Source organism: Microtus oregoni, unplaced genomic scaffold, assembly GCF_018167655.1.
Source record: "Microtus oregoni isolate MIOR12 unplaced genomic scaffold, Mior012 000012F_ref0000307, whole genome shotgun sequence".
NCBI classification, from domain to species: Eukaryota; Metazoa; Chordata; class Mammalia; order Rodentia; family Cricetidae; genus Microtus; species Microtus oregoni.
The window spans coordinates 40,367,784-40,395,377 of NW_024543071.1; the positions used below are offsets into that span (position 1 = coordinate 40,367,784).

General features: G+C 42.5%; 1 protein-coding gene across 1 annotated transcript in view; it reads right to left on the bottom strand.

The window, feature by feature from the left end:
• Positions 1 to 17,482: 17,482 nt before the first annotated feature.
• Positions 17,483 to 27,594, bottom strand: part of Trpm6 (transient receptor potential cation channel subfamily M member 6) — a 114,296-nt gene continuing 104,184 nt past the window's right edge. Inside the window, exons 38-39 of the mRNA XM_041662151.1 lie at positions 22,075 to 22,181; positions 17,483 to 18,311 (exon numbers count right to left, since the gene is read on the bottom strand). Coding sequence (XP_041518085.1) covers positions 18,178 to 18,311; positions 22,075 to 22,181 — 241 coding nt within the window. The 3' untranslated portion in view covers positions 17,483 to 18,177. The remainder of the gene's footprint in view (positions 18,312 to 22,074; positions 22,182 to 27,594) is intronic.

Below are 27,594 nucleotides of genomic sequence, written 5' to 3' on the forward strand. Positions count from 1 at the left end.
AGAAGGAGATATCCAACCCTTTAAAGATGTTATCTGGCTTCCACACACTTCCTGTGCACACATGCTACCCAACACAAATCATACACATGCAATAATGAGGACACTATAAATATAAGAGAGTAATATAGCACGATTAATAAAAATCCAGAGGCAGATATTGGGGTTCAACCTGAAGGTCAGAAGAGCAAAACAGTCAGCCACTGGCTCTTACCTCTACCTCAGTCTGAAATGGAGATTCTGCCTCCAAGAATCTTCAGACTAAGACTATCTGAGAGCCATCTCCTCCCACTTTATAATCCTCTCTAGTGCTGGAATTAAGGCATACACCACTACCACCCGGTTTCTATGGCAAACTCGTGTGGCTACTGGGATAAAAGGTGTGTGTCATCACTGCCTGCTCGGTAAGGCTGACCAGGGTGGCTGTTTTACTCTCCAATCTTGAGGCAAGTTAAAAATGAAATATCACTATAGAGTAGAGATAAAAATCATCTTTATAATTGTATAATAACTATTTCTAGAAAACTTGATTTTCAAAATCTATTCAAATGAAAAAGACCTTTTTTTGGTTTTTGAGATAGGTTTCTTTGTGTAACTTTGACTTTCCTGGAATTAGCTCTGTTGATTAGGCTGGCCTTGTACTCAGAGATCTGCCTGCCTCTGTCTCCCGAGATCTGATATTAAAGGTGTGCACCACCTCTGCCTGGCTTACAAAGACACTTTCATTAGGTATTTAAGTGAATAAGTGTGTAAAAAATCCTCATCTTTTTAAAGTTCTATATTATTAAGAAATACAGAAAAAGAAAACACAAACTACAGTGTAATAAATGCCATAAAGTAACAGAAAAAAATTAGCAGACCTGTATAGATAAAGTTATAAACATACACACACTCAAGAAGATGAAGAAATTCACTGAATTCCCAAAGGAGAAAGAACAGGTTGAAGAATGGAATCATAATGTAGTAATATGTACTATATAAGGAACATGAGATGGCACAAAAAGAATTACTCATGTTAATAATTTATAATAATTTATCATCCTGTTAATGATAAGATCACAAATTTGTTTATTTTTAAACACTTTAATATGCAATGTTTCAAAGTAGAATTTTAAAGATGGTTGGAAGAGAAAAGGAGAAAACAAAGTATTGAAACACTGCCCTAGAGAAGGGACCTGGCAAGATGGCTTTGCATGTGTATTGGTTTAGTTTCTGTTGCTCTAATAAGCACCATGACCAAAAGTAAGTTGGAGAAGAAAGGACTTACAGGTCTGGCTTACAGATTAACTGTCCATCATCAAGAGGAGCCAAAGTAGGAACTAAATCAGAGACCCCAGAAGAAAGCTGCTCACCAGCGTGGTCCAGGACCCCTCCCTTACATATGCCAAGCTCCCCTGCACTTCCCACAGTGGACTAGGCCCTCCCCCATCAATCAAACAGCAAGAAAATGCCCACAGGCCAATCAGGTGAAGGTGGTTCTTCAGCTGAGATTTCCCCTTCCCAGGTGTGTCACGTGGACAACTGCAACTCATATCCGGGCTGCCAACCTGACAGCCCGAGCTTCAGTCTCTGGGATCCACATGGTAAGATGAAAGAATGAAGTCCTGCACTTTGTCCCTGATCTCCAAATGTGCACTGTGGTGAGTATGCACATGTGCACATACACAAACACACACATGCACACAAGCGTATACACACAATAATAATGATGATGATAATAGTAAAACTAATTTTTTAAAATCTAAGATAAAGATTAACAAAAATATTTTATATGTATAGAAACCATAACAGACAAAAGAATTCAAGAGAATCGAGGTGAACTGTCTAACATTTCAAAAAATTACAAAACCACTTATAGTGTTCAATACTTGAAGGTTTCTTTATGCACCTTAGCCTTTACTTCTGAAATATTTTAGAGTTCCAAGGAAAAATTGAAAAAACACATGGAACAAAGTGCTTAGCTACTAAAAGATCAAATAATTTTCTTCCAAAATAATTTAGAGAAGATTGTCATAATGCAGCTAACAAGTTTGATCTCCTAAGATAAATACGTAACTCTGTTCCCAATAAACTTGGGAGTGCACATTGTTTTCAAACACATGGTACGTTCATTAAAAAGTGTGTTCTGTCACAAATAAAGTTTCAATAAATTCCAAAATGAAGAAATTATTCAACTGCATGAAGAGCCTACTACCACCCAAAACAGAAAAATCAAAGCAACTAGACATTTCTTCTAGGTAACCCTTAGACTGAAGGAGAAATGAAGATATAAATTAAAAATCAATTTGTATTTGAATAGATCGTGAGGGTGGGAACCTGTGATAGTGTGAGTGGCTTTAGGCAAAGGAGGAGGAGCCTGACCTTAACCCACCATGCTGCGGTGCAGTAGGAAGATGCTGGCACTCTAATCAGCTGCATCCAAGTCTCTCCGCTTTGCCATTACCTCATCTCAAGCATTTTGTTATAACAGCATTCTGATTTCCTTTCTGTTGCTGTGGCAAATCACTCTAACCAAACGCAACTTAGGGGTTGGAAGGATTTACTTGGCTTACACTTCTACTTAGCAGTCTGCCCCTGAGGGAAGTCTGGACAGGAACTCATGCAGGAACTCAGGGGCAGGAAACCATGGGGAACCGCTGCTTGCTGGATCAATCACAGGCAGACTCATGTTCGGTTGGTTTCCTTGTACAACCCAAGACCAATCTGCCTAAAGGTGGGACTAGGACTGTGTGCATTAACAAGCAAGATGATATGTCCACAAGCCAATATGATCTAGTTCCTCAATGCAGGTTTTCCTCTCAGATGACACCAGGCTGTGTCAGATGGGTCAAGCTGACAGTTCAAGCTAACGGGGATGAGCACCATTTCTTTCCAGTGCTCAAGTCTTCCAGGAGTCTCCCTTGGAGTTAATTCCTGATATCCAAGGCCCAGGATGATCCGTCTTTCTCCCGATCTCTTTTGACCCTCAGCCTGCTCCTCACCATCTCCCTGATGCTCACATTCTGCTCATGCCTCCTTAGCTGAAATCAGCTGCTGTTCCTTCTGTGCCTCGCTGCCTTTGATCTTGTAGCTTTCTCTGTTTGAATTTTTCTTGCCCACGTGTCCCTCTCGTCCCACTTCTGCTGTTGTGTCTACAAGAGCGACCACCAGGACTTTCCTCTCTGCTCCCTTTCATTGCTTTGTTATTCTTCATCGGCATGTATCTATTCAATAAAGACTGACCCTCACCCAAAACAGGTCTGGATTTTGCCCTTGGTTAATGGAAGGTGCTTCTCTAAGCCCTTAAGGTGCACCAGCTGATAGAAATGTCTGTTTGGGAGCTCGTGTCACTGGTCAGTTTAACACAGTAATTTATGTCGAGACTTGGACCACACTGTGTCAGTTCTGACCTCAACAAGGACCACAGACCAAGATGTTACCACAACCTGCTCGTGAAGCTGGATACTAAAGTAGTTATTCAGAAAGCTTATAGTTAATCCTTGGCAGAAAGTCTAGACACAGCGCAGTGAGTTTCTCTAGTTGGTTATGGCCACCTGTGTTATCGCACAGCATGGTCACAGAGGACAACTACTCCAGAATGTCCACACTGGAACTCTGGGGTTGTCTCCTGTGCATTCTTTCTTTGGCTGCTTCCTTGTAGGAAGCCAAATCCATGAGTATCGTAGTTTTAGTGATTGCTGTCAGTGCCCCTAGTGGGTTATCACTCCTGTGGTGATTCAGGAATCCCTTGAAATTTGCTGAACTTGATGTCAAAAGTGAGGGAAACTTTGAGGCTGGGTCTCACCATGTAGCTCTGTCTGGCTACTCGCTATGTAGACCAGACTGACCTCCAACTCACAAGAGATCCACCTGCCTCTGCCTCTCAAGTGTTGGGCTTCAAGGAATGCACCACCATGCCTGGCAAAGGGGGGAGGGATATAGAGGGAACTGTTAGTAACTCTGTATAATAGGGTTATTGTCTCCCCACACCCAGTTACGTTGCGTATTTCTCATTGCTATGGCAAAACACTTGCAAAAGGCAACTTAAGGAAGGAAGGGCTCATGCTGGCTCACAGTCTGAGGGTACAGTCTCTCATGGCTAGGAAGCTGTGACAGGCAGAGGCTAAGGCAGCTGCTCACAGTGCACATTCGCACTCAGAAAGCAGAGAGAGTTAAACGCTCGTGGTCCAGCTCTTCCTTTTTATTCCACTTGGAAGCCCAGCCCACAGGTAGTGTGATAGCACGGGGTTAGATCTCTCAGGAATTTACACTCCCAGATTTACCCAGAGATGGCTAGGTCACTCAAACTGCAGTCAAGTTAACTTATCAAGACTAATCACCTCACTACCGCTGTATTCTTTACCAGGTTCGAGTCACTGCTCTACCTGCACAACGCAGAGGCTTATGTCTCATGTACAGGAAGCCTTCACTGCCCATTTCCATTAAAGCCATCTATGTCATTTTCCAGAGAGATGTGCAGGGGCTAAAGAGGCGACTCAGCCGTTAAATGTCCTTGCTGCTATTGCAGAGGACCTTAGAGCAGAACTCTTTTGTGTGCTTTTCATGTAAGAGTATGTGCATCTAATCATCAATAACAAAATCAAAATGATTGATTTTTTATATTTTTTTTTCTTAAACAACGAGTCCAGCATTTTGTTTTAAGGATCTTTTTCTCTACCTTATCTATTCTTTCATCTGGGCTTCTGAACGATGTCAGGTGAAGCATTCTTTTTATTTTTTTAGCACTGTATTTTGTAAGTAAGGGAAGTAATCTTTTGGGATCACCAATATCAGTCCCTGTGATCATGTCAAACACTCAGCAGTGGTAACACAGCATAAGCACTAAATGTAAAAGCTGCCAGAGCCCCACCCTGGCAGCCCCTTGCCCGTGGTTTGAGCATGGAAGCCAACGGACCTTTCTGTACCGCGGCTTCCCCTTTAACAGTAGGGATCAATTGCACTGCTGTCAGAGTAACTCAACTCTGACTGTTATTGATTTGCACAAAATACATTTAAATGGATTATGGTGTGCACTCAGGAGAGTCCAGAACACAGCAAGCACCGCGAGCATGATGATTGTTTCCTTCCTTCTTGTGATCCACTCAGTTTTCAGCATCCTGACAAATAAATGTCTAGAGGAGAATGATTCTCTCACAGTCTCTCGGGCTGGGTTGGTTTTCATTTTCACATAAGAAATTTGTGAACTATAAGGTTCTTGAGTAATAAAGTTGAAATTTTTTTTTCTTGAAAATAACATTTTATTGTCCACATTGAATTTCCTGCCCGAAAGGTCACCATGGCTTTTCTCTTTTGGAGGGAATTGTTGTATCTTCTGGGATTACTCAGTCGAATCAACAAACATTCACTCTGTTGATTCCTTGGCCCCCCACAGCCTGAGCTTGTCTGTGGGGAGGTGACTATGAACATTATGCGTATCGGTGTCTGTGTATATCCGTGATCTGTGGCAAGACTTCGCAGGTGCTTTCTACCTCCACTCTGTAAAGACTCATTGAAAAGAACCCTGCCTTTTAATGAGTTTACCATTAAAAAAAAAAAATTGGGACACTGCCTGGTTCCACAGTGTTAAATGAAAATAACATTCAGAGTTGAGTTAATCTGATTGCATGGGATCTATTTTCCCCCTTGCTGCAAATCAGAGCAGTTCCCAGCTAACAAGAATGGGTGCCCTACTTGAACGGGCAGCAGGCAATGCCGCTAGTCAGAGCGGCACTTAGCATGGCATTGCCATCATTACAGCCCCAGGTTCACAGCAATGAAACTCCAGGAGCGGCAAAGTCAAATCAGTTCAATTGTCTGATTGTTCATACTCATAAAGTGGGGAAGCTGGCAGGGGTCCGGCATAAAACTTGGAGTTCTGCACTGGCGCTCCTTTAAGGTAATTCATTGCCCTCGGTAGTAGCTTAAATCAGAGGGGCCAGCACGGTCACAGGGAATGCAGTTCCCCATCCTGCTGGAGAGCAATATCGCAGATAGCCGGCTGCTATGCCAGATGTCAAAGGTGCACTAAAAGCACTTGGTTTTGATCTGCCCCATTCCTGAGAAGTACAATGGATGGGCCTTTAAGCACCGCCATAAAAAAAGATTGTGATTAATGAAGCAGCACAAGTTAATAAACCACGTTGACTCCCGCTTCCTTCTCCCAGGCATTTCACTGTCCACAAAGCAGTTCTTTTACTTAGCAGCAGGGACATGTAAAATGTTAATCATCAATCTGTGGGCCATTAAAGAAGTTGCTTTCCCTTTCTCAAGTTGAAAACCAAGGGGGGAAGATAATAGGTTTGGTTAACAGAGCCGTTCACATAATGGAGATGTGCCAGGGAAAGCTTTGATGAAGTCAGCGTGGGAGCCCTTGAGCGCTAATCCATCCTGCTCTCGGGACCACAAGTTCAAATCCCAGATGAGACTGGAAGGCTCAGACCAGGAGGCTAGGGTGAGGGTCTTGAAGGCAACTGACCAGCAGGAGGTAACTATACCTCAGTGAAGCCACAAAGTAAGATGAGATGGCACGGGAATTCTCTGTGTCAGCAGCCCAGAGTGAGGGACTGCTGATACTCACTGACCTGTGAACCCTTCTTCTTCGCAGAGAGCACCATAGCAATCCTTCCAGTGAGGTGAGTGGCTGTGAGAGGAACCATGGGCAGGAGAAGCTTCCTTACCCAGAGAACAAGACAGAGATTTCAGCTAATTTTCCAAAACCAAATTAAAATACTTTCCCAGAGACTCAAGAGTGCATCATCAGAGAGACACAATTTGAAATTTTACTCACGACATGGACATTGCTTTGGATGGAGGGGGGAGACAAGGGTTGGGGACCCAATTAACAGGCAAATGGCCCCCAGGTGTTTTACACCATCACTCAGTTAATATTGGCAGGACCAGAGGAACACCTGGAAGATACTTCCAAGTCAGGTAGGTCATTCTGAAATAGTCAGGGTCGGAAAAAGTGATGTTGAAGTTGAGAACAGTGTCTCTCTTCTACACTGGTGGCAAATTTTGTCTTTCCTTAGTAAGGAGAGCTTAGATGGGTAAGGACCTGGGTTTGATTCTCCCCTCAAAAAAAAAAAAAAAAAAGAAAAGAAAAAGAAAGGGAGAAAGGACACTTTCTCTACCTCAGAAAAACTAGAAGAGGGGATGGCTCCTACTCCTAGAAAAAGAGTATGTGGCAGATCACAATGAGGAGAGGACAAGTGGTCCCTGACATCTTGAAGAACCATATTTGGTCAAAGGAAATGCCGCTTACCTACTAGAGCCCAGAGCCTTCCATTCTCTTTGCTTCCTCTAAAATTTGACAGAGCCTGACTCGTTCCCCATCTATTAAACTTAGCCACACCTACAGTCTCTCAACAAACTTCTCAGGCCTAAGTTCAGACCTCGTAAGCCAATGAAAATTATTTTTATTAATTCATGTTGTCTATTTAGTCCAACAGAAATCAGATATCAAATGTGTGACACTCAGATTCTCAGACCACATCATGAAGGCCATGAAAGAGGTGCCAACAACCTTGAAAAGCAGACTATGAAAGAAGAGATATTTGGCAGTTGTCTTAATTCATATTCAGATGCTATAACAACATACCCAATGCTGGGTAACTTATAAAGAATGAACATTTACTTGGTTCATGATGGTGAAGACTGGGATTTCAAAAAACATTGTGCCAGCATCTACTCAGCATCTGGTGGGGGCCTTCTTGCAGAGGTTATCACAGGCAGATAGCAAGGATGCTACCTTGGGTCTCTCTTTCTCCTCTATAGAGTAGTAACTAAAATGAGCTAGGACCCTACTCTCATGACTTTATCTAGATTTCACCAGTCCTTAAAGTCTCCAACAAGCCTACCTCCAGATGAAAAAAAAATGGATTTTGGAAGTAGGATTCCAATTCATGAAATTAAAGAACGAACCCAAGCCGCAGCAATAGTCTATACTGGACACACAATTCTCATTATTTCATGAAATTTGTGAAGAAACGAGGATGGCAGGGATCTAACCCAAAACAGCATGCATTCTAGGCTTTCACTGTCAGCCTCCAACATCCACTCCATAGAGCAGCCAGGGCTGTGACCCTGAGACATGCACTGCCCCCAGCAAACCAAAGCTCTCCCTGCTGAGCATCCCATTCCCAGGCTTCCACTGGCTTCTCCAGGCAAATTTCTCTGCCCCACCCCCAACCTTACACACTTGGTGTCCACAGGAGTATGTTAGCGTGTTCTGTGCCCCTGTCTATCTCTGCGCTTAACACCCATGCTGAAGCAATGGACTGGTGAATATTCCCAGTACACACGATACAGTGATTTCATTATCTGTGTGCAGTAAAAACTTGACACCAGAGACATAGCATAGAATTGAAAGGGTAAGCTAGGAATCTGTCTGTACTTGGACAGTGTGTTCATAGATTCATTTTCTGGAGCAATAACACAACACCCTTTTCTAAACCCACACCTGACATGTGATTCAGAAAACTTTCATCAAACACGTAAAAAATGATGACGGTGATGGTGGCACAGAAAGAAACTCAGAAGCAATTGATGGTATTGATTAATTAAAGAACCTCCCCCAAAACTCATACAGTTATCTCTATTGTTTATAATAACTCTCAAGCGTCGGCCCCTGGAGGCATCTGGTTCACCATTGCACTTCCAAGGCCAGGAGGTTTATAGTTAGAGGATGGCCGATAAGTGTTGATTGAATTAATTAATTGACCAAGAACTTTTTGTTTCAAATATTTGCTAGCAGCCTGAACTTGCATGTTACAACTTAATGCCTCTTATCTGAGCGTGGTGGTACATGACTGGATCCCAGCACACAAGGAAGTATGCAGAGAGACCCACTCTCAAAACAACAAAACCAAAATAAACAAAAATTTAACATCTCCTACGTATCTGCTCTTCTAGCTTCATCTCTTCCCATCTGGACCTGCACTGCTCAGTATGTGCCCCTAAGAAGTAGCTGCAAACTAGTCCCCATTCTTCAAACACCTGATCATCTCGATGCTCTGTCTTCTGCCAAGCAAGCTTCTCCTTCTCTTTTATCATTTCTCACAAAGCCTTTCCTCCGCCTGACTCTAAAAACACTTTAGCAAGATTTCAAATTGTATCTCCTGATTCAAGGAGATTGTTCGGGTATCTGCCTTCTCAAGATATATAATCACCTGCCTAAAAAATCTTAGTATAGTGCCTAGAATCAATCTTAGTTAAATTAATAACTCCATGATTTAACCAATTGAGAACTCAAGGAACTGCTGGGGGAGTTTCAAAACCGTCCCACATACTGTCTTCCTTGGATAGATCTTTCGGTGGTCTAAATGAACTGATTGTCACAATAATACCAAAATATGCTTTCAGTTTCCGAAATTGACAGGTAAAACTATTTTAATAAAATATTCCAATCTCCTACCCATGCTTCTCTTCAAGAAATAACGCAAGGTGACTCTTCGTGTTATTTCAAGTTTATGAATCCACGCTGTAAGATCTTCTGCTTTGTGGAAAGCATACGTGACAACTAAGTCCCTTCAGAAAATCTCGTCAGCACTTGTCTCTTATGTGTATCCAGACTTTCCACCCCCCCCCCTTCTCTGCTAGCTCCTGCAGTGGTGAAAACTTACACCGATCATGGCCATTCAGTGTAGGAAATGAATTAACATTCTCCCCAGGACCCTCATTGGTCTAGTATATTAATAGGCTCCTTATGTAAATGTCTCCTCTTACCTCAGTGCTCATTTGCCTGTTAGCTGGCTGCAAGCAATGTAGAAAGGAGGGCAAGAATGACTGCGTTCACACTTGGAGCAAAGGGGCTAAGGGTGGGGGCCAAGCATGGACGGGAGAGGGACAATGAACATATTTTATAGCTGTCATCAAGCCAACTGTGGTTCAATAAAGCCAGCTTTCATTCCAAATAGGTATTTTTGTGTACCTCCAGTAGATTTGTCATTATAAAGAAATCGTGGAGACCAAAAGACAATAGGGGTGACAAGATTTTAAAGATGTCTAATCAAAAGGTGTCTTAGCAGAAAGTTAGAAAAAGTGTCCCAGGTACTCTTCTACACTTCTACAGAAAGGAAACTTCAAAAGGTATTATTCTTACCTCTACGACCATGCGCAACAGCAACAGAAGGAACTGGACCCGAATGCACAGCCTCTCATTTTTTGACAGAGCTGCCAATCATTCCTCAAACTTCCTTTCTCCTTTTTTTTCTTCAATATAAGTGATAGACTGCACTTCCTAAACTCCTTTGCAGGTAGATGTAGTCCTCTGACAGCGTTTCAGTTAATTGTATGCACACACACACACACACACACACACACACGCACAATGTGTGCCTCTCACTGGGCTAGCTAATAGCTGTCCTCTCGGGCTGAAAAATCCCAGAGCTGCCTTGGAATCCTTCCACTAAAGACAGTAGAACGCTAACACCAAAAAAACCCTAAGTGGTTCTGAGCCCCCCACCACACACACACACACACACACACACACACACACACACACACACGCACACACACGTGTGGTCATAGCCCAGGGGAGCGTAAGGAAGTGGAACATCAATTCTCATAACAGTACCATCAAAATGGTCAAGTTAAATATTTGAACCACTCGTTACAATCCACGCCCCATGGAATTTTTTCACTTGAATCTTCCATCATTCAGCAGTCTTCACTTTTCAGCATCTTCTTCTTGTTTCATCTCACAGTAACCCTCCCAGCCCTGGTATTCTGGGAGCTATGCCATTAACTACTAAAATAAAAGCTTAAAGCAAGAAACAGCTTCATCCCCATGAATCCTAGGTTAAAGATAATTTTGGAGAAAAACAAAAATAAGTCAAATTGCAATGATTGGTTTCCCATCATGCTTATTGTTCCAGATTATAATAGGTTTGCTGTGGTTCTCTTTAATTCCCTTAACAGTTGGGTCTGGTGTGCATTAGGTTACAAGTATGAATTTACAGCATAGAAATTGCCTTGTTTCTCTAAATCTTCACACGGGTCTCCCGCACTCTAAAATGACAAAAGAGTCAATATAAATAAATGTAACAAAAATATTTTAAGTCATTTCATTTGAAGTCTTCTGTGGCCACTCAAACAGCTATTTTCCATTTATGTAAATACATGTTCACATGCAAATAATTTAACAGAGTATCATTTTTGCAGCTGACATTCTGAAGTCACATACCTAGTGGCATATTCTCTCTGAGAAGACATAGACAAGAATCCTACCTGACACACCTCACAGAGATCCCAAGCTCAAAATCTAGTTACATCAACATGTGAATAATTTTTTTTTGTAAAACCATAGTAGAATTTGCTTTAAAATTCAAATGTGGCTGTTATTAGACTAATTGGTGATCTTCAGGGCCTAGGTTCTAGTCCCTCTTCCAATTTATTATCTTTGGGTGAAGCACATTTTCTTTTTTTGTTTGTTTGCTTGTCTGTTTTGTTTGGTTTTTCAAGACAGGATTTCTCTGTGTAGCCCCGGCTGTCCTGGAACTCACTCTGTAGACCACACCATCCTCAAAACAGAGATCTGCCTGCCTCTGCCTCCCAAGTGCTGGGATTAAGGGCATGTGCCCACCCTCCTGGTACACACTTTCCAGAGTGGTTGCACAAGTTTGCATTCCCACCAGCAATGGATGAGTATACCCCTTTCTCCACAACCTCTCCAGCAAAGGCTATCATTGGTGTTTTTTATTTTAGCCATTCTGACAGGTGTAAGATGGTATCTTAAAGTTGTCTTGATTTGCATTTCCCTGATCGCTAAGGAAGTTGAGCATGACCTTAAGTGTCTTTTGGCCATTTGAGCTTCTTCTGTTGAGAATTCTCTGTTCAGCTCAGTGCCCCATTTTATAATTGGGTTGATTAGCCTTTTACTGTCTAGTTTCTTGAGTTCTTTATATATTTTGGATGTACTCCTTTTTGAAACTGTTCTTATACATCCTTTGAACCCTTACTTTTTTAAAGTCTCAATTTTCTATTTCTCCATGTCTGAGAAAATTTATATCTCAGTTGCAAAACTGGTGACATTTCTCTATCTACATCTGCAGCCTACTAGATGTAACAAAGAGAGAAATCAATCAAAGGAAGAAGTAGGGAGGGAGAGAGGGAAAAGGGGCAAGAGGTAGTGAGAAGGAGAAATGGGAAAGCAGTATTCACCTAAACTAGCCCAGTTTTTCCCTGGCTCATGGAAGTGCTGTCTCAAATCCAACCATCCTCTCAAGAATCAAGCTGACATATTTCAGAATTCAACTTCTTTATTAACAGCAGGAGACCCATTCCTCTGGGAGGGAAATGATAGGGAAAATATCATCTTGACACCAGTCGGTTGTTGGTGTATTTGCCTTTCTTTGTCTTGATTCTTCAAGCCATCTTCTGATTGGAATCAGCTTCTGAGACCTATCGAGACGTGGCATGAGGGCCAGGCCATTCTATGATTTCACTCTATAGTGAAAAGCTAGCAGGGCACTAGAGTCTATTAAATTGTTGAGAGAAAAAGAACAAGATAGAAATTCATGTGAAAGTAGAAAATTCCCCAACAGACCCAGTGCCAGAACCACCCAAAGAAAATGCACCCATTATTCTGCACATATCTCATGGCATAACAAGAGAATTGGCTGGTCTAAGGACTTACGAGGATCACAGATGTCCCGAATGTGCAGAACTGAAAACCCTGTGATGCCTAGGAAATAGAGGCGATGCCAGGAAGCATTCCACAAGCCCAGTTTGGATAGTCTTATCTGAAGGCCTAAATTAGATCCCAGCTTTCAAATCTAGATTTCAGACCTTCCCACTAGCTGTGCTGGCTAGGATCACCTAAATTACTATATCAATGATCTGCTGCAGGTTCAAATCTCAGTGCTCCTCGGATAGATGATTCCCATTAATGTCCTCACTTATTTATAGGTAGTGGTTTTAAGCCTAGATAATACACATAATGGACTCAGTGAATCAGATCATTGCATAGATACAGTGCATATTACACACAGCGCCTGTGTGACAAGGAGTGCTTGGTGCCTTCCCTAGAATAGTGGTCCTGTCACTGTGGCAATTTCCTGACCAATAATGAGCCTCTGTGTTGCAAACTCCTTATTTGCCTGGAAAAAGCTTGCTATCTGATTATATTTCATCTATTAAATTTAATCTTAGTGTCAGTTTCGTATAAGAACACTCATGGAATATTCTAGGCTTGGAAAGACACTGAACAGTAACACATACTAAGGACTAAATAGTGAAGCTCACCACACCTCTCTTCCCACCCTATCACTAAGAAATTTCCAGAAGTACTCTAGAAGTAGACAGCATTTTGTCTCATGTTGTTCCATCTGTAACAGGCCTACAATCTTCCAAACACACCTCTTCCTCGAGAAATCATTCACCGGCCAGGCCACCATCCATGACACTGTAACCTCACCCATAGCGACACAGGCTTGGCCCGTACCCCTCTGCCCACCACTTGTGCTTTCCCCAGTCTTCATTTGTACAATTCCAAGGGTGATATGGGAATTCTAAAACAAGGCAAGACACTGAAGGTTTCTTCTTGTTACCAAAGCATCCCAAGGCTCTGTGACTGGTTGCTTGGTTACCATTAAGATACAGAGCAAAAGATTCATTAGAGGCTAAAGTACAAACCCCTGATGCCAATGAAGAGTCCCCCTCCAAACCCTTCCAACAAAAGGCAAGTGTTACATCCACGTTTAGACAGTCATTAGCAGAACAGTTTCTTCCTCAATAATTGCGAGAGCTTTGTCACTAACTCAATAGATAGAATTTCTAAGGATCTACAGTAAATTTTCCCTTGGAGGAGCTGAAAGTTCAGAGGATGCTAGTTGCTAAAAAGAAGACACGGGTGAGTGAAAGACCAACATTTTCTTATTACCAACCAGCTCTGTACTGGTAAAATTTAAATCATAGCTCATAAAAACTTGCAGGGAAAAAAAGACCACATTGCTTTGCAAACATCAAACTCTGTATCTTCTATCTTCTCATGCCTCCAACAATAACACCTAAGGTGCTGCCGCTTTGGGCTTGATGTCTTGTCCTAGAACGCTTTCTCCAGACAGAGGGTGGCAGAACAAACAAGACAGGTAAGTCTAGAGCCTCAAAGAGCAAAGGGGAGCTGCTGGGAATTGGCAGATTTCCCGATTTGAAACATTTAATCTTGAAACCAAAAAGGGAGCCATGAGTTTTTTTTTTTTTTCTAGAAAGGAAAAAAGAGCAGGAATCCTTTTTGTGCTTGTTGGGGGGGGGGGGTGAGGAAAGAAAGAAAAACCACGTCCACTGAGCACCGTCTGTAATACTCAGTAACGAATCACATCATGCCAAAATGAAAATCCCGCACTATTTATTGAACTGCATTCCAGGCTCACAAGAAGCTTTTTAGATGAGATTCTCCAAGGACCTTCTAAATGCTATCTCATTATTATTCACCTTCATTTAGAAGTTAAGTATCTTCATCTCCATTTCAGAGTTAGGGGTTAACAGAAAGGTTAAACAAATTATATAAACTTATATTAAAAGTCGAAAATGATAGAGACCAAGGTGTAGGATCCCATGAGGATGGCGTGTCTTTCTTAGAAAAATTAAGCAACATACCTAATTATTTTTAGGGGAGTATTTAAAAAAATACGTTTTATCTGCACATAGTGGTCTACAAAGAAAAAGCAAAATAATAATAATAATAACAATTGTGCTAACTGCAAAGCCAGTGTGTCTTCCTGAATCCTGCTTTTTTTTTTCCTATCCCCACCCATGTGGCTGGAGATTTGAAATGCTATTTAAGTCTCAATTTCCTTCAGAAGCTAACCTCTGTGGAATAAAATGCTGTTAAGGGGGAAGAATCTTTTCTGTCATTTGACTTTAACTTATGATAAATTAGCTTCAACTAGTTTCTTAGAAAATTGCCCAAGAAATGACTACAGAAAATTAAATACCAAGACTTCAAAGAGGCAAACACACAGCCTTCAAATTCCGACCTCAGAGAATAATCCTCCCTTTCTCGTGCTTTGGTGAGATGTGAGTAAAGAAATCTTACTAGGGCATGGTAATGAACCATCTTTCAAATGACTTTTCTATCAATCCTCTTTTCAAAGGGTAATAAAGTGATGGTTATTTCTAGGCAGTTTCTGGGACGTTATCATCTCGTTTTAATAGTCACCAGTAAAGGACTGCTCTCAGGCGTTATCACCCACCGATGGTGATAAGAGTAGGACCGGTTAAGAACTCAATAGGCAAGGTATAGGTTGTTAAAAGCTATTTCCTAAGAAATTAAAACAGAGAGACATCAAAAGAATCATCCTGGGTCTTAAAGGGTTGGTAGTCATTTCCTTCTCAGTCAAAAATGGAAATATAATTTATTACCTAGTGAATGAAATTCACTATCATTTGAAGATTGTGTTATTTCTTTTTTTAAAAAAAATGTTGTTGACCTCATGCTGTGAGCCATGCTTTTTGCTTGATCTAGTGAGAAGCATAAGAAGACCTGTGGATGGCATGTGCCATCATTTCCAAAACCAGAGTACTGGCTCTCATGTCAAACAACAGTCAACAGTAACAATATGTTCCTGGAGCACTGGCTGAAGGGTTATCGCCACCCAGCATTTGTTTTACAAAGCTGGAGTGAGGAATGCCCCAAATTATATTAAATCTCACTCCTCTGTGATGCAAGAAGTTTGAAGACAGCAAGTAGTGCGCATCACTCAGAATCCAGAGATGCAAAGTCCATGGGAAGGAGACTCCATACACTAGATTGCCTACACACGAATTTCCTGACTTCTTCTCAGAGCCTCACATCCAGATCCCACCTGTGACCAAGGCTCTGAGCCTAGGAAAGGACTCTGCGGTTCACCTTCACTTGGAGGTGCTAGAGTATCCATATCCTCTTATTTACTCTAGTTTTCTTACCCCAGCCAGAGCCCACGGTGCTAGCAGGGAGGATAAAGGACCCTTCTCTGAATCCAACATCTGCCTAGAAGTCAAATACCTCAGGACTTGGTAGAGTTCCAAATACAGAACAAAAGAAGGAGGAAGTGGTGGTGAAGGAGAGGAAGGAGAAGGAAGAAAAAAGGAAGAGGAAAGAAAGGGAGAAGGGAAGGGAGGGTAGGAGGAAGGAGGGAGGGAGGGAGGGAGGGAGGGAGGGAGGAAGAAGGAAGGGAGGAAGGAAGGAAGGAAGGAAGATAAATGAGATATGAGTTGGATTTTCACTGCCACAATCTTACCATCAATGCTGCTGAGAAAGGCCGCTTCACAAATAACTTCTGAAGACTGCAGACCGTCGACTGGATGAACAAACACTGCCTCCTTTTGTGACCATGTCACTCAGTCAACGCTGTCACATCATATGCAAGCAATTCCAGTGACCTTTGCCCAATCATTCTTTTCTTTCAAATAATATTCTGCAGTTGTTTTTCTTAGCATTTTTTTTGTTTTGAAAAAAAAAAAGCACACCACAAAAGTTTACAATCAAGTTTTTGTATTTGCTTTCAAGTTTCACTCCAGTTTACAGGTATTTTGGTCAATAAATCGGTGTATTTGCATAAGTAAACTCTGCTCTTTCTAGAGTTGAGTACAGCGCTGAAGTGAGACCAACAAATCCCTTCCTGATTCAGAGATTGGACAATATTGCTGAGCACCGCCTCCCAACATCAATATTCTAGCCTCACTGCCAATCACTGTCTCACCCAAGCACATACTTCAAGGACTGAGACAGGAGGATTGGGAGTTTGAAGGCTGCCTATGCTACACGGGGGTGGGGGGAGGGTAGAGAAAGAGGGAAGGAGGGAGGGAGGGAAGAAAAGAGATAAGAAATTTCCAAGTTTTCCACCTACTACCAACCAAAGGAAACAGAATACTGATGAACCCTCAAAATCACATGAACCACATACAACTGTTTTCCACCCCACCATGCAATACTTCCCCTTGAAGTGTAGTCTAAGGAAGCAGGGGTTTGGATTTCTAAAGGAGAATTAGAAGTAAGTCAATGAATGTAAGAACTAAAGACAAAACTAAAGGTGGAAATTTTAGGCCTAGGAGGTTTGCTGTTGGCCAGGTGGGAATGCTAAGTGAGGGCCTCAGGGGTAGATGGGAGTCATCTTTCAATCTTTGCTGTTGCTGCTGCTGTTGTTAAAAAAAAAAAAAAAATCACACGTGTTCTGAGGCAGGGCAACCCTACCCAGCATGCAACAGGGACCTGCCCCAACACAGGGTTGCTTCCAGGGACACCTCACTTCAAGCTCCAGAAACTGATAAAGTATTCAAGCCATCAGAACGCTGCAATGGAGGGAAGAAAAGATGTGCAAAGCCTTCCAGCCTCAGATGCATCTTCCCCACAGGACTGGCCAAGGGGAGTGTGGGTGTGATGGGATCCAGTGCCAAAAGGGAGAAAGGAGCAGTGAGTGACAATGGTCTCTAACCTTAGTGTCCTGAGCTTAATACAGTGAAACCTTTCAGAACAGTTTGTGGGATTACATATTCCGATTTTTGAATTTAAAAAGGAGGGGGGTATGTAAGGAAAAAATGGTTTAAATTTGTACTTCTCCCTCATTCAAAGAAACTGGAAGACTATAATCCAAAGCATCTAGAGTTCACCAGGACTTGACTTTTTGTGACTCTTTATGCTCCAACCTGGGCCAACAGACATTCATCCCCGTGTTTTCCCTATTGTTGCTATTCAAACCTTGTGTTCCTGGAGAAGGAAGAAGAAATCACATACATTTTAATGTATGTATAGGTGTGTATACCTAAAGGTATAGATATGTATATAGATACAATGCTTGAATGAAATGATGAATAGCAGTGGGGATAGAGTCTGCAAACATCATAAGAAAATAAATTAATTCATCCCCCAGTTCTTCAGTGCACAGCATTCTACTCCAAGAGTTCCAAGCAGCCAGCTGAAGCAATGAGGTATAAAGGAGAGTATCCCTGGTGGACTCCTTCAGTGTCTTCATGCAGAACAAGGACATGAGAATGCATGCCAAACATTCTGCTCTGAGGTCAATATCTGGGAGGATCCCTCCTTTAGACATTGTGTCCTCGGTACAGCGGGAGATGAGGATCAGAGAACACTTCCAGGAACTTCCACACTGTACAGTCAGCCTGACAGAGATTCTGACATAGTCAGGATCGTGTCAATCAGTGGACATCACCATAGAGTTCAAGGCAAAAGGAGCAAAGAGACCATCATCTTCTTCGTGGCCCTTTCTAGAGCCGTGTGAGATCTTCCAGGGCATTTATATTTCTGTCTCTTGCTGGAAGTCCCTCAGCTGGTTCAATGTTTTTCTCAAGTCCTGAGTTGCAATGTTCCCTTGCAAGGGAATAATCATTTCTTTTTAAATCTACAAAGAAACCAAGACAGTTTTAGTAGATGGCCTAGAACACATTGAATCATGTAGATAGACTGAACTTCAGGCTTAGTCAAAGTGTTCAGGGAATCTCTATTGCCCCAGGCCTTGGGCTTACAGATTCCAAACACTTAACCCTATCTAAACTCAGGCCCCCTCCCATCCCAATAACCACATGAAATTCTAACTATGGATGCTGTCACTGTGTAAGTCACTGGCCACCTCCTAGTGGGATGAGATGTGTCTGATAAAACTTAAATGAGGTCCAGCAAGACATGGGAACCTTAGGAATGATCAAAGGGATGAGTGAAAACAGTGACTTTTGATTCTAAGGTTTGGCTTTCTGCAAGAAAGCTGCCTGCAGCTTTGTGGCCACCTATAAAAGCTTCATCAACTAAAGATCACACCAGACATTCCTCAAGCCCTTCCTCTTTCATTTGAAAAGGACATTTAAAGAAAACAGTAAACAGGGTAACCTTTGCAGGGCAGGAATGGAGGGACTATAGGGAAAGGGGCATTAAATGGTGCGAACATCTCTTTGTGCTGTGATTTCCTAAGTGAATTCTGGCATGCAGTTGTGGGATGACTCAAATATCCCCCAGCACCTGCCTTCCTTATTTAAGAGTTCTGATGTACATCAGTCCAGCCCAAACCCCTTTCTAGGTTCCTGATGACCAGCCCAGAGAACACAGTGTTGTACTCTTTCTTTGCCCATGCATTGTGAACTCACATCATGAGCAGTTATGAGAGTATAGCCTTCCTCTTCACTCCCTTGACTAGTTAGCTCAAGGACTGAAAGCTGTGGCAGATGGCTCTAAGGAACCAAGATTGCCATTCAGGGGTTGGCTGTGAGAATAGTCTGTGTGAAGGACTGGCCTCAACCTCTGGCACCAAGAAGAAAAGCGTACAGTTTTGTTGTTGTTGTTTGTTTGTTTTACTTTTTAATGTTAAATGCTGAATTTTCTAGATAAAAAACGAACATGTGTGTATGTATATGTAATATATAATTAATCATGTAACCAACAAATATTGAACATATACATAAAATAAATCTTCCCATCAACTTGGTGAGACAGGTACAATTATCTCTTTGCTTGCAGATGAAGAAGTTGAAAGCCCAAGCCTTATAGGCAATAGAAAGCAAAACTGGGATACATAAGCCATGCCTGCCTAGGTCTGGATTCCAGGGTCTTATGCATTGTCTTAATCTACCTCTGCCTTAAAAATAAAGGAAATGAAAAAATAAAATGTTTTCTCATTCTGTTTTCCACACCAAACATTTTTACTCTATTACCAATGATATAAAATGATAGTATTTCTTTATTTCCACTTCAATACTAATTTTTTAAAACTACAGTTTCAGACAGAGAGAGGAGAGGGGGAGAGAGAGACAGACAGGGAGAGAGAGAGAGAGAGAGAGAGAGAGAGAGAGAGAGAAATCTAAATGAGTATTCTAGAAATTCTTGCAGTTTGTACATTTAAAAAATATTCAAAAATAAAGAAGATAAAAAGTTTGAGTGAGTAGGTCAGGCTGAGAGACTGTTAAAAGGAACAAACTTACTTTTAGCTAAAAGGAAAACAAAAACTGCACAATGAGATGGCTCAGCAGATAAAGGTGCTTGCTGCCAAGCCTCATGACCAAAGTTCAAATCCCGGGAACCCACATGGTGGAGGGAGAAAACAGACAACTGGCTCCCAGCCTACAGCCTACCATGGCATGCCAACATGTGCATACTTAACAACCAACTGGGCCCAAAGATTGGAAGCAATGAGTAATGGTGTGAGTCTCACTGGCCCCTGATTGATCAGATATAGTCCTGGGCCTTCAAGAATAGATTCCACCCTGTCCAGGCTACAGTGAGTCAGACTGAGCAGAGTGCAGTGCCTAAGGAGGATGATTCCTGGGCAGATTGCGGTCTCCAACTGTGGGATGATTCAGATAGTCATCAGCTCCTTCCTCCCTTACTTAGAGTCGTGGTGTGCCTCAGCCCAGCTCCAACCCCTCCCCAGGTTCGTGATTCCAGCCCGGAGAACACAGCATTGTGCATCCATCTCTTTGCCCATCTCCCATGCCTCACAGCAGGGGCAATTATGAGACTACAGCTCCTCCTTGCTCCTTTGCCTTCCCCTTCCACACAGTCATCTGCCACTGCGGGATGGTACACGCTCTTCTCACCGATAGAGGAAACTAGGGGCCTGATCCTAATGCTTTTTTTTTTTTTTAACTAAGTCTTGCTCACAAAAACCTCCCTCCCTCAATTCCAACAGAATCAGAAATTGCCTGTTTTGTTGTAGCTCTCTCTAGGTACACCCCAGGTTACAAGGGAGGACGCTCTTCTATTGATTTCCAGGTTGGGGTATGACTTTTTGTCAAAGATATGGGTCCTAACTATGCTGCCCAAACTGACCAAGGTGATCCTCCTGCCTCTGGAACATCTTGGGCTCTAGGTGTGGCCACAGTGCCCCACTCAGGACTGTACCCTTTGATAAGCAGGCAAAGCTGCTATCTTAAACTATATGAAATTCCAGTGTAAGGACACCCTGGCTATGACCCAGAAATCAAGAGCTAAGCAGGCTGAGGCAGATAGTAAGGCCCCTTTCTGAAAAGGCCAAATAGACCCCAAGCAGAGTCAGGATTCCTTGCTGGAAAGCAAAAGTCTTCAGCCATTTGCTTCATGCTGAGGATTCTGGATTTGTGCCTAATGTACTAGACTCGGAGAAAATAAACCATATTTCTAAGTTGGATGGCTCTGGGATGTTTTTGATTTTTGTTTGGTTTTGTTTTGTTTATTTTTCGAGACAGCATTCCTTTGTGTAGCCCTGTGTGTCCACTCACTTTGTAGACCAGGTGGCCTTGAACTCACAGAGATCCACCTGCCTCTGCCTTCCTGGGTGCTGGAATTAAAGGCATGTACAACCACTGCCCAGTTAATGGTTCTGTTTTTTAAATGTTGCTTAAAGAGGCAAGACTATTGTTTATGATGGCAGGACTTGGGACTAGAGAGATATCTAAGCTAGTTAAACGAGGCTCCCCACAAGCCTGGTGACCAGATTTTGAACCTCAGAATTCACACATGAAAAGGAGGGAACCACATCCCCTCAAGTTGTCTTCTGACTTTAGTGCAAGCACAGTGGTGTTGAAGTGTGGGCACGCGCATGCGTGCGCACGCACACACACACACACACACTGCAGTGAAAATTTAAGGTGACAGGTGTGAGGGCTGAGACCTTAGCTCAGCAGTGGAGTGCTGGCCTATCGTGATAGGGTCCAGGATTCCAAGCCCACTGCTATAAAACAAACAAACAAATGAGCTAACAAAGGGGCAGTTGTTAGAGAACAAAGTAGTGCTTTAACTGACAGCCTTTCTTTCCCTTTGGGCCACACCCTCTCCTGTACCCAATGAGCAAACTGGAACCCAATAAAAATGCTACAGGCATGCTGTCTGGGAGCAAACAGGACCTTGGAAGGGCAGAGCGGGGCCCTGCATCCCGCTTCACTCCTTTTAAGTAGGTGGAACTTTTTCCGTGAAGCGGCTGTGACAAGCACTGAGCCCAGGGTTGTTTTATCACATTTTGGCAGAACCTCAAGCAAAACCCTGTCCTTTAAATCCCTCCGGGGACTTGAAATTTTTCAGTCTTGAAAGTCAAGCTTGTGAACGGCTGCGCATGAAATAAAAATGTGGTGAAGATTTTCTCGCGTTCCCGGGTTATAATAACTGTTATTCCATGAGAGTTTCTCAGAGTCTCCGAGACTTACCCGGCAGCCTGAGCTTCTCACAGCAGGAGTTGCAGCGATGTTTTGCAATGAAGTTTCTAATTGCATCTTCCCCTAAATTGGCCGGTCCAAACACCATCCCTCTTGATCTAGAGGGAATATCAGAATATCAATTAGATCACAGCTGAGGAAACGGAGTCCAACTAGGATTCTCTGAGATTGTGAACAGTATCCCGTAGTAACCTAGTCACTTAAAGGAGCCAACCAGGAACAGAGCACTTTGGGGAAGTAACAATGTTAGGTTTGCACATTTAAAATTCAAATGCACTTAAATCTTTGTACCCAACTCCAAGACCTACTGTGAAACTCATTCCAACACTGATCTGATAGAAGAGTGAATTTTCGATGTGCTACATTAAAACAAAATACAGCGAAACCCTTCTGAATACATATGGAGTGAGAGAACGACATTCATTACCATATGCGCTACCAAAACAACCCAAAGGTAAAGGCTGGGCTAACTTTGCTGAGGAGCCGAGCGCACCTTCTAAAAAGATGTACAAAGCCGCATACCCACATACTTTTCTGAATACGACTCTCTCCAATCCCATCGCCTCACTAGCCACCAGAGCCAGTATTCCCGGCGCTTTGAAAGCCACTTTTGACTCTGCAAACTGTTTCACGGAAAGTAAAGACAACTATTAGACAAGACAAAACGCTTGTGGGAATAGACTGCAGACGCCCAGTAGAATTAATCACATGAGCGCCGGGAGTCAGTGTCTCTGAGACACGTTTTGAACATTCTAATATAAAGATTCTCTGCAGATTCCAGGCTCGCTGTTCACGCAACCATTATTCTGTAGATCTTGACCCTCTGCACAATGCAGGACAGAGCACACCAGGACCGCCTCCAAAGAAAGTGTATGAAAGCTAATATTTTATTTTAATGACATGCACAGTGGAAACAGCACAGTTTAAAATCTGAACTCAATTACCGCTCTTAAATACCACGTCTTAAGAAGAAGAAGAAGGAAAAAAAAAAGCACAGCAGACTATCACAAAGGGAAACAATAAACTTTGCTTCTGAGGAATGCGGTTTTTCAAAAGGGACATGGTGTAAAAATGGACTTTTTTTTTCCATCCGAGGATTGAAGCATTTATCTCAATTTCCACTTCCTTTTGGCAGAAGAACAGTGGCTCTCTGAAGATGTGCCAAGCTCGGAATGAGGGCTGATGTCAATTTGATCTCAGATTGCCTCCCGCTCTGTGCTGGGTAGGTGGAGAAAACCTCTTGGGAAGACAGAGTGGAAAGACACTGGGGATTAACTTTCCTGGTCACTCAATTGCTCTCACAAAGCACAGCTCTGGGGGTATTTACCAGGCAGCATAAGCCGCCTCTTGTTAACTCTGCCTTCATTTCAGTCCAGCTGGAGAGACACTACTTCAGTCAGGTGAAACTGAAGGGGAAAAAAAAAAAAAACCCAGCAGAATCACTCGGTATTTAGACCAGAATCCTCCGATCTGATAAAGTGAGAGATGAAGGCATTTGCTCAGTCATTAGCATGGAAGATTCCCTTTGGAGTCTCTCTGTGACCTCATTGGAAAATTTCACTTCTTTGCACCCCAAACTGGCCACTTCTGTCTTCCCAGCAAGGCATGAAGACATCCAACTAAGAAATAATATTTTCAAGTGATATCTGAAAGGTATTTGTCTCTGAGAGTTTCATGAAAATTAAAATGAAATCATCAAAAATCTCTGCAAAAAAAAAAAAAAAAGTTCTGTATCAGGGTCATGAGGATTCCCAGAGCAGAGTGAAAGAGATGCAGGGTCATTCCGTTAGCATGGACGCCCCACAGCATGCTCCAAGCTTTGCAGTCTCAGATAACTAAGTTTTCAAGGAAAACGCAACTCGCTGTTTTCCAGATATTTTTTACAACACAGGAAAAGCAGGTGGTAGCGTGGTTCTACAGACGAGGAAACGCTAATTAGTGCCATCTATACATAGTCACCGAAGAACATCTCTCTCATCACCATTTCATACTTGTCAAATGCTCAGAGCCATCAGGCAGTGGGCTAAAAAGACACCGTCCCAAACTACCGATAAATGAGGCTCGCTAGAGAGAGTCCGAGACAGCAGGAGCAGGCATGAGAAAGGACATTAGAATCAGTTCACAGAGCCATCGTCCCTTTTCATAACAACTATTCCCTTCCTTTGACTCTTTCACCTTACAAGGAAGTTGGAATTTGGAGTGAGCCTTAGTTTTCTCATCTGCGAACTGGGGTTAAACTAACACATAGAGTGGTTGCGTGAGTGAACGCAATAGCTTAAATCTGTGCACCTCAGACTTGAATTCACATCAGTTCACCAGGAGACTTTACGAAAGTTCAGATTTTGGCTCCTTAGGTACGGAGAAACCCAGAGACCATGCATCCCTACCAATGTTCCCCTGATGGTGATGTTGACCTCTGGTTCACACTTTGTTTAACAGATTTTACAGTCATGAGGGTCATTGATTAATTAGATACAGTTCTAATGAAACCGATCAGTTGAGAGAACATAAAACAGAAGGTCACTGTGAAAAGCAAATGCACTGAATTGGGTGTTGCCACAATGAAACCACTCTACCTGGTTCAGGAGACGCTGCCCTCAAGTCACATAAAACAAAGTTGCCATAATAATTTTACTGAAGTGCACTGAGGAACTTGAAAAAAAAAATTTACAGGAGGGAGAGATGACTGGAATTGAAGGACATTTGGGGGACAATGTGGAAACCAGTGCAGTAGAAACTCCCTGAAATCTTCAAGATTGACCCTATCAAAGACTCCTAGTTATGGGGGATATGGACCCTGAACCGGCCATCTTCAGCAACCAGGCAAGGTTTCTAAAAGCAGAACTGGGACCCCAACCCAGACACAAAACCTTCAATCTACAATCTGTCCATCCTCCAAGATGTGTTAGGGTAATGGTGACACAGAACTTCTGGGTGTGACCAACCAATGACTAGTCCAACTTGAGGTCCACACCAAGAGAGGGAGTCCACGCTGACACTACCTAGATGCCCAGGAACTGGAGTCTAAACAGCCCAGAAACTCAGGACGTAACCAAACAAGACTGGGAAATTTCCATAAAACGTTTACTAATGATATTCTGCTATACTCATAGATTGGTGGCTAGCCCAAATGTTATCAGAGAGGTGTCATCCAGAAACTGACGGAAGCAGATGCAGATACCCACAGCCAAACACTAGGCAGAGTCATAGGAACCCCACATAACAGGGTGGGGTATGCAGGAGCCGGAGGGTCCAAGGACACTACGAGAACTCATCCACAGAATCAACTAAGCAGGGTTTGTAGGAGCTGACAGAGACTGAAACAACAATCACAGACCCTGCTACCCCTAACAGTGAGAGTGGGGGGCCTTTGACTCCCCACCCCCCATCTTGTGACCCTTTTCCTCCTACTGAGTTGTCCCATCCAACCTTGATATGAATGAGGGTTTGTGCCTAGTTTTATTGTAATTCATGATGCTGGGCTCAGTTGGTATTCCCTTTTTAAGAGAAATGGAGAAAGTGTGGATCTGGGGGAGAGGAAAGGTGTGGGGAGCACTGGGAAGAGTGGAGGGAGGGGAAACTGCAGTCAGGTTGTAATGTATGAGAGAAAAAGAAAAGAAAAAAATTACAGAGGCCAGGGCCCTATTCAGACATTGCAATAGAATGCCAAGCATGTTTTTGTTCTAATTCCCCCAGGTGACCTTAATAGAAATTGAAACCCGCTTTCTATAGAATGCAATTAAATACCTAACTGTCAAGTAGGATAATATAATCTTAGACTCTGAAAGGATGGAGTATTCAGGTCATATTAAGTGATATATGCCAAGGTCAAAATTTAATGAACAATAGACAGAGTACACATAAACTGAGTTCATTATATATGCAAAAAGTCTGAAAAATTGCAAAGAAAGTTCTCATATAAAAAAAAATTCCCAATACAAGCCCTTGAGCACACAAGACTGCTGAAGAAATAATATGCTTAGCTGAGAACATTTCAGCTCTGCTAAAATACTAAAAAACTAAAACAGTCCATTATACCCTCAAGTCCAACATGGAGGCTATAATCAAATAAATATCGTTGGAACTGGATGCTGCACAGGAGCCCTGTGGACCAGCTGTAGCTTCCTTAGCCCACCCAGGCCGATAATAGCTAATAGAATCTTAGTAAATGAGCATCTTCTCAGAGGAGCCTGCGGATGGGCCGTGCTCTCTTTCAGTAAAGGTTATTCAGTGAGGGATGGTGCAGTAATACACTGATTATTTAATGAGAACCAGAAGAATAAAAAGCAAAACGTTTATATATCAGGAATTTCAATTTATTGAGTCCTAAAAGTTTTCTATGACCTGGCAACCAAGTATGGACCCTTAGTTTGACTAAAAAGTAAAAACAAAAATGTCAACCCAACATGGATATTATAATCTCAGCACTAAGAAGGCAGAGGCTCAAGGACCCAGAGCTCGAGCCCACCACAAGCTATACAACAGTGAGATGTCATCACAACGAAGAAATGAATTCTTTAGGAAATAAGTGTCATTTGAGCCATGGTTCTCAAAGTGCCTGTGGCCCCGTGGCATCAACCTCTCCTGCAATGCATCAGAAGTGCCCATCATTTGGTCCTACTGCAAAACAATTAGATCAGAAACTCTGGAGGCGAAATGCAGTAATCTAGTTCAACAAGTTCTCCTGGTGGCCATGATGGCAACTCACACGTAAGCATTGCTATTCTCCATGTTGATCACAACAGCCACTGCTGCCCTCTGGATTGACCAGTCACCAGCCCATCGGCACCATCACCTCTTTCCGTTCACACCTAAGAGCCCTAGTGCCAAAGACCACAAGATGTCCTTGACATTCAAAAGATGGGTGGCCGACTCTGTATAACTTGGCTCCAAATTAACTCAGAGCATCTGATGATGCCTTATATTTAAGCACTGTGGCTTGGAGTCCTCATCTACCTCTTCTCTGATTTGCCTGTGAAGAGACTGCCTAGGCTCAAGGCCACCATTCCACAGGGAAGACAACAAAGGAAGCTGCTTCTGCTACAGCACCTTTTTATGTCAAGCTAAACTTACATTTAGACCAGTAAGAAAACACAAGAGTCAAATTTGCAGCCGAAGTCTGGAAATTGTGCTGCCCCTTCCAATGCCCACTCACACTTACTAACCCATCTCTAGAATTAAACTTATTTCACCCTCATTCTTTCTCCGTATTCCTTACCTATTTAAAGTGTCTTAGAAAATCTTGTTTAAGTATAAGAATCTCGATTTAAGTCTAAAAATGTTGTTTCATATCTCTGTGCAATAACTGTTGGAAAACTTCTCTGGGATCTAAAAGACACACATGTATTTAAAACTCCTCCGAGAAACTACAACAGTCCTCTGCTCACAACACCCTATTCATTTCCACTGTCTTATTTTGGTTTTGGAAAAAAAATTAAAAAGTAATAGGATCAGTGGTTAACAACAACACTGGGTAACTCTTCCAGAGGACTCAGGGTTCAATTTCCAGCA